Source organism: Triticum aestivum, chromosome 2D (genome assembly GCF_018294505.1).
Source record: "Triticum aestivum cultivar Chinese Spring chromosome 2D, IWGSC CS RefSeq v2.1, whole genome shotgun sequence".
In the NCBI taxonomy this organism is placed as follows: domain Eukaryota; kingdom Viridiplantae; phylum Streptophyta; class Magnoliopsida; order Poales; family Poaceae; genus Triticum; species Triticum aestivum.
Window position 1 is genome coordinate 561,008,653 of NC_057799.1, and position 7,246 is coordinate 561,015,898.

General features: G+C 46.1%; 1 protein-coding gene and 1 long non-coding RNA gene across 2 annotated transcripts in view; one reads left to right on the plus strand and one right to left on the minus strand.

Moving 5' to 3' along the window:
* The window catches only part of LOC123049968 (uncharacterized), a 6,526-nt gene extending 3,302 nt beyond the window's left edge, over positions 1-3,224 (minus strand). Inside the window, exons 1-9 of the mRNA XM_044472820.1 lie at positions 3,059-3,224; positions 2,678-2,989; positions 2,465-2,584; positions 2,236-2,325; positions 2,117-2,142; positions 1,986-2,027; positions 1,778-1,849; positions 1,046-1,132; positions 764-820 (exon numbers count right to left, since the gene is read on the minus strand). Coding sequence (XP_044328755.1) covers positions 764-820; positions 1,046-1,132; positions 1,778-1,849; positions 1,986-2,027; positions 2,117-2,142; positions 2,236-2,325; positions 2,465-2,584; positions 2,678-2,989; positions 3,059-3,186 — 934 coding nt within the window. The 5' untranslated portion in view covers positions 3,187-3,224. The remainder of the gene's footprint in view (positions 1-763; positions 821-1,045; positions 1,133-1,777; positions 1,850-1,985; positions 2,028-2,116; positions 2,143-2,235; positions 2,326-2,464; positions 2,585-2,677; positions 2,990-3,058) is intronic.
* A 321-nt stretch (positions 3,225-3,545) lies between these two features.
* On the plus strand, positions 3,546-5,288 carry LOC123049969 (uncharacterized). The gene is made up of 3 exons (XR_006423692.1): positions 3,546-4,230; positions 4,316-4,431; positions 4,515-5,288. It is a non-coding gene; the product is annotated as an uncharacterized lncRNA (long non-coding RNA).
* The last annotated feature ends 1,958 nt before the right edge of the window (positions 5,289-7,246 follow it).

Consider the following 7,246-nt stretch of genomic DNA (forward strand, 5'->3'; position numbering starts at 1 on the left):
GGGGGGAGGGAGGGCCGGATCCGGGCCGAGCGCCGGCGAGGGCGGCCGGATCCCGCCGGCGACGGGCAGGGGGAGGCGGCGGCGGCTAGGGTTGCGGGGACGGGAGCGGGTCCAGAGAACTAATCGTCCGTTGATCAGGGGAAGGTGTTTCTAGCCCAGATCTTTTATGGCATAGCATTTCATGGATCCATGAACTACTACTACTATCAGTGGTGTAGATAGCCCCTTGCTAGCACATTTGTGCATTTCTAATGGGCATTTCTAAAGTACAATTACATAGATTAATTGAGTTCACCAGTTAGAAAATGACAGCAGGTAACCAGGCATTGATGATGTGCAAAGAACAACGCAGTTTGATAGCTGCTGCATTGTTGTGCTAGATCTGTACCCAAAAAATGAGCATGTGCATGTAACCAGCTAGGTGTATTATATGATTTGTTGTGTGTATGATTATGAGCTTCCAGATGCAAGTGCAATCCTGCAACTATTGTGGGCATAAAACAACTAGAAAAAAGAAAGCAGCTGACAAATGCAAAAGGCAGAATATTCCGCGGTTTTGGGAAATAGTTTGCCATAGAAACCAAGAGGTACAACGACAGCAGATATATGTCAACATGCTGAGTTATAAAACATGGCAAGCAGAATATTACTATCGGTGATGAACTTTCTCTGACAAGTGGCAACTACGAATTTCAGGTATCAATATGCGCAGATGGACTTTCTATATGGTATGAAAACAGTTGAGGGTGTTCAGTTAATTTACCTGCATTTGTGGCAGATATGATCCAAGGGATTTTAGCAGGCCGTGAGACTGAATCACCTGTGAAATGTTAGAAATGATGCTTATAGCCCCTGATTAGTTTATTTGGTGTTCTCTAACAATGAACCATACTAAGGATCAATCTTAAAACATGTAGATTCATCTAGGTTTGAAAACGAATGCAGGTGTTCAATGAATTTTAAATACTTAATCCTGAAAAGAGTTTTGCAGTTAGAACTGGTGGCAGGTAGCCAAAGCCAAGCACTCAGTGTTCAACTAATTTACCTGCATTTGTCACGGATGAAGTTTCACTGTTTTTAGTAGGACCTGCCGTACCAAACATGGTCTGTGAGAATGGAGTACTAAAAGCACCTGCAGCCAGTTTGGTAGTTAGAACATAGAAGAGGCATCAGGTACCCAGGAAAAAAATACAACAGGTGATGTTAAGTAAAAATGGCAACAGAAAACTTCAAGGGGAAGATGTTTCTAGTGTAGATCTTTTACGCATAACATGTCATCAATCAATGGCATACTATTGTTAACGGTGCATTTGTGCATTTCTAAAAACGTACATTTTCCTAGATTATTCGAGTTGAGCAGTTAGAAATGACAGCAGGTAGCCAGGCATTGATAATGTGCAAAGAACAACCCTTGATGCCTTATATGAATTACCATGTACATATAACATGTATAAAATGTAAGCAACCAACAGAAGAATAATATAATAGGGAACACTGGGGAAAGTTGTTTCCACCCTACATTCTTAAACGTAACTTCTTAAGATGAAAAGTAGAGGGTCAAGTAATGCCTTAGGGCAAACCATGAGGGGGGAATCTGTTCAGTAAGAGCAGCCAAATGGTCTATAACAAAGATGGAAGTGCAGCAAACTACTAGTAAATCAAGAGAGATATAAGGAATCAAAGTGGGATGGGGCATCCTAAAACCCATGTGAAAAGTGTGACTGAAGTTCAATTGGCAGGAGAGATGGAAAGCTGGTCACAACTGTGGATTAATTACCTGCCATCACACTTGACTGAAGTAGGTGCCCTTGATGGAGCTCCACAACTGTACCAGCTTTTAAACACTCCTCTAAATATTATCACGTGAGTTTATCAGCACATAATCGAAGTGAGTTTCAGAAACAAAGGAACAGCAGAAAAATGTATATCATCCGATATGTTCTTTACAAACTGGAAACAGATGGTCAGAGACTAGTTTTAATTACCGATAAGATCCACAACCCGGTTTTGTCCCTCAGAGTTCAAACCTGTCATTGCAAACATAGCGAACATTAGCTGCCAGACATATGCAGAGGTTACGAGAGCAAGGTTGCTTTCATGCCAAGATGTTCATTACCGGTAACTGGGGTTGAAGAAGGCAGACTGCAAAAGGCAAGGAATATGTGTGAACATCATGTGAAAAATAGGGGAGACTTCATATCATGATAATTAATGTAGCTGCACATATGTGCATACCTCTTCTTCCTGTTGAGATACCACTTGGCAATAGCAGATGATGCTGGCCGCAGGGCTTGTTTCTTCAAGTGGTGCCTTCGATGACAGGGACTAGCAAATTAAAAGATCATTATGGGATGATCAGATCATTGACATGCAGTCAATAGATAGTACAACTTGGACAAATATATAGGAGTATATATTAAACCGGATAATTAAGTTATTAAACCGGATAATTAAGTTATTATACCCGATGGGAAGCAAGTCCTGGGGCAGTAGCAACCTGCGTCTCAACTCTGGAGAATCAAGCGCCAAGTCATCAGCAATCAGCGATGCTTTCTCCCTTACCAGTCTCCAGTCCAGGGATGCCCTGCAACACAGGATTCAATGTGATGCTCAAGGACAACAACACGTAGAACAATCTCTTCAAAATATTACATCAGGTAGGTAGGAAAATTGAGACCTGAATTTGGGCGAGTGGTGTATCTTGTTGAGGATGGAAGAGAGCTTGGCGTTGCTAGCGCACACTGTCGTCAGGATGCGGACGTCGTGGTTGTACGCAGCGGTGGTGACGGGGGCGCCCATCGAGCAGGCGGCGGCGTTGTCCACGGCCCAGAAGGCGTGGAGGAAGAGACAGAGGGTGCGGGCCTCGACGCCCCCTATGGCCGGCGGCAGGAAGCGCCGGATGTAGTCGAGGGCTTGCCTCCACTGGCCGCAGGCCACCAGCTGCTGCAGATGCCGGCCGCTCATGAACAAATCCGTCTCGTGGAGCATCCTGCATTCGCACGGGAGCCGTTAGATGGGCACGGAGAAGAGGGAACAGCGGGCGGGCGGGCGGGCGTACCAGTCGTGGGCGGGCTGGAAGCCCTGGAGATAGAGGGAGACGATGAGCCGCCGGTTACGGAGCCGCCTGAGGCAGGGGTCGTCGGCGAGCTTGCCCCTGCGGGCCTTCAGGGCGTCGATCCGCTCCATCGTGCCGGATGCAGTGACGGAATTCGGGAACGACGCAATATGCCGACTCGGGGGGAAAACGCCCACTGGCACTGGTATATGTATACTGTACGAAGGGACTACTGGGTGGGTGCCGGACCCCAGCCTCCCTTCCCACCCCACCCTACCACCATCCCGCCCCACCCGACCACGCGGGGACCACCTAGCCGCACTTTCCTGGTTTGAACCATCGCACACTTTTTTTTTCTTGTGAGGAACATCTATAAATATATATTATGCTAAATACCCAAGCCTCTATATCCGGGAGCTTTTTCACTCCAAGATTCATCCACTTGGATGAAAAAGACTGGGGCACGTGTATTTTTTTGGTACCTGGCTGTGTACGAACGCGTGGTGGCTTCAATCTTTCGTTTCAAATTTTTTGAACTAGGGTGCGGCTTATCTTGGCAAGTTTAGCGTTTTTTGGTATGTTTGCGTTCCGTGGACAGCGGTGCTGCGTCGATCGCTCCTCCTGGATGTCCTCGTCACTGTTGGTTCTACAGCTTGTATTGTTTGTTTTAATCGGTGCCGCTTTCCACGTGTTCTCTCGAGTTTTCCTCGCGTGCGTGTTCCTTACGTTACCGCTCTGGTCGTTAGTTCTAGAGCCTGCCGCTCTTTTTTCATCGGTGCCGACCGTTTTGATCGTTTAATCTAGACTCTGTTGTTGTTTCTTAGCGGTGCCGCTGTTGCCGATCGATCCGGAAATCTGGCCGCCTATCGTGACCGCTTTTGTCCTGTAAATCTACGGACCGTCTTACCATTGTTGTTGCTATAAATAGGTCGCTCTTCTTGCCATATTATTGCGGTAGGTTTCCTCAGCGTCGCATGCGTTAACTCCATGGTCCGCGGCGGCCTTCTCGCTCGCGGGGTGCTGTGGTTGGCCGGCGTGGTGGTTCGGGCCGTTCTGCTGCCTCTCATCATCGGCCGTTCTGTCGGGGTGGCCGTTCTGTAGGATCTTCTGGTTCTGCATGTGGCGCGTGCCGTTTAAAGGTTCTGGATGCACGGCGGATTTTGCGTCGCGATCTGGTTTGTTTGCTATTTCTTTGTTTCCCCGTTTGTTTGTGATGGAGTTTTTCTCTACATTGAGTGTTTTGCTGCCTTGATTGCCTAGGGTCTTCTCTCACCGCTCGAGCTTTGGGCACGACCAGCAGAGGAAGACGACCGGCCATCGGCAACGGAAGACGAGGTGGGCAGCCGCTCCAAGCACGATATCATGTTCCAAGCTAGGTGAGTCTCCGTGGCCTCTTGCTGATCACCGATGAGGCCTTGCAGCGGAATTCCAAGTGAGGTTGATTACTTGATTTGGCCAGCGGATGTCCACGGAGGCGCGAGCGACGGCGAGGGCGTTCGCGTCTGGAGGTGATGGCTGCAGGAGGCCCCCGGAGAGTGAGACTGGACGCGATGGTGCCAGCGATCGGCGAGGTCCCGACGGCGCGCGGCGTGGCTTGCACCGGAGCTGGCGAGGCCATGGCGACGGTGAGCACGGGGCACGCTGACACAGCAAGGCCATGGAGTGGCTCATGAAACGTGTCGATCGGTGCAGGTCGGCCGTGGGCGTTGTGCTTCGGCAAAGCTCACGTCGCTACTGCGGCGGGTAATCTCCGTTTGCGCCGTCTGCGCATGATGTACGTGTTCCGGTTCACGCAGTGCAGGGAACATGCTGTCCGTGACCTTCCTTGGCAAGCGGACGCCAAGTTCGGTTTCGGACCATCGCCTACGTCCTGGTCCACGACGGCGCGCGGCGGCGGCGCCCTCTTCTGTAGTGTCCAATGTTAGTGCACTGGTCTGCGCTGCCGAGGGACGTCTCCTTGTCCCACGCCGGGGAGCATGGGCGTCCTTCCGTTCGGCCGTCACTGCAGAACGCGGTGAGGTCTCATCTTCCCGTTTCGATTCATCCCATACTGAACACCTCCATCCTTACCTGTATGGTTGTATCTCAAATTCCTCATGCGTGATGAATGATTTTATAGGTTCGCGTAGTTTACATTTGCTTTTTTAGTTTGGTTGATTCCGTGTGTAAATGGACTTGTTGGCTGCAGTATTTACAATTGTAGATGTATGTGAGCTTACCTTTGCTCTTTCCAGATGTACACTGTTCTTTTCTAAGAATTTCGTGAGCAAGTTTGTGGTGTTTAATAGCGCGCTGATGCTCTCTTAATCCCTAGGGAATTAGTACTTCTCATGTTGAAGCCTAGAACTGGCAGTAATACGAACATATGAATTATTTTCGTTCCAATTGGCAATAGTAGGAAAACATTCATTTTGATTCACTTGAATAATAAATAATATTATAACTATTTTTTCATGAAATTATAACAAAATGTTGCAACGACCGAAAATGCAGCTTTCGAGAGGTTGTGGAATAGCATAATTTTCCCATTTAGATTTTCTCTAGGGCCTTAGTGAAATTCCATTTTTCAAAACTGAATTGTAATTAAGAATGTCAAATGTATGGTTATATTTAGTTTTTTCTTGATTCTACAAAAATATGACAAGGGGAACGTATTACAATGTATCCTAAAATCTCACCAAATAATGGGTTTGATCATACATTTATACACAAGGATAATAAAATGGTGCGTGCTTATGATTTTTTTGTCAAAGCTTTCTGGTAATTATTTGTGGTTTCTTAGTAGTTTTTATGCTGTTCAAAATTGGTTAATGGATGCATGGCGCATCATTAGTAGAAAAAGGGTCATCTGTCCCGGTTGGTAAGGGCCTTTTGTCCCGGTTGTTGAACCGGGACTAAAGAGTCGTTACAAATGCCCTAGCCCTTTAGTCCCGGTTCTTACACGAACCGGGACAGATGGGCCTCCACGTGGCCGCTGCGGCCAGCCCAGGCAGGAGGGCCTTTGGTCCCGGTTGATGACACCAACTGGGACCAAAAGGCATCCACGCGTCAGTATTTCACTGGCTGTGATTTTTGTTTTTTTCTGAAAGGGGGAGGGTTTAGGGGGTAATTTAGGGTGTGTAAGCTAGCTAACAGAGATATATAATAACTGATATATAATAACTCTTTATGCCCGCATCATGCATCATCATAATAACAAGTCCTACTAATCATCATCATACAACTTCTACTCGTTATTAATAACAAGTCATACGATCATCATCCTCATAGTCATCGAACCAACCCTACTTAATTGTTCTTAGCACATGATCATCAGTATTAGGTAGGATCTAAATACCCTCTTTAAGGTAAAATAGCATAAAACAATATAGACCCCGACTCTCCATTATGGAGAATGGAGATCATCCTGTCTTCCATTTTTGCGCTTCGCTTCCTTTTGCTTCCAAGAACCTCCTTGCGACTGTCCATACATTTTTTCCATTCTTTGATTTTCATGTCTCCACTTCTTTTAGAAATCCGGTATGGACAGTTGAGATTCATAGGATGACCTGGTTGTATGTTCAAAACATCAAGGCTACCATTCTGATACATCAAATGAGGCACACAATCCTCTGGGATTATCTGTTGAAAAACATAGTAATAACTTCATAGTTAGCAATGATGTACTAGTTTTAGAAGTATGCAAAAGATGCATGGATGTCGTAATAGTAAGAAATCTTACCAGGGTATCTCCATAGTAGTTACCGTAGTTCAACACGTGCACTAGTGGCACATATTGACCATAATGTGGAGGAGTTTTACAATAGATATTGTAATTCTCAAGATCAGTACAAAATCCGACCAGATAAGTTTTCTCCTTATAAGTTAACTCAGAGCCATCGGTGTAGTAGGTTCTGTCTACCATGTTCCGCACATTGTTTGAACAATCAAAATAAGCTGTCAATGAAAATAAGCTATCAACTATTTTGAAATGAACAATATAAATTAGCTAATAACTATGTTTGAGAAACTCACATAGCGGTAGAATTGGAGGCGTATCAACAAGGACCCCAAATGTCCATATTGTCTTGCTCGATGTCAGGAATCCATGGTGACAAGCATACCCTCATCAAAACCATACATCTTGCAAAATGCTTCCCAATTTTTTCAACCAAAATGGGTTACGCTCTCAGAATTATACAGATTTACTTC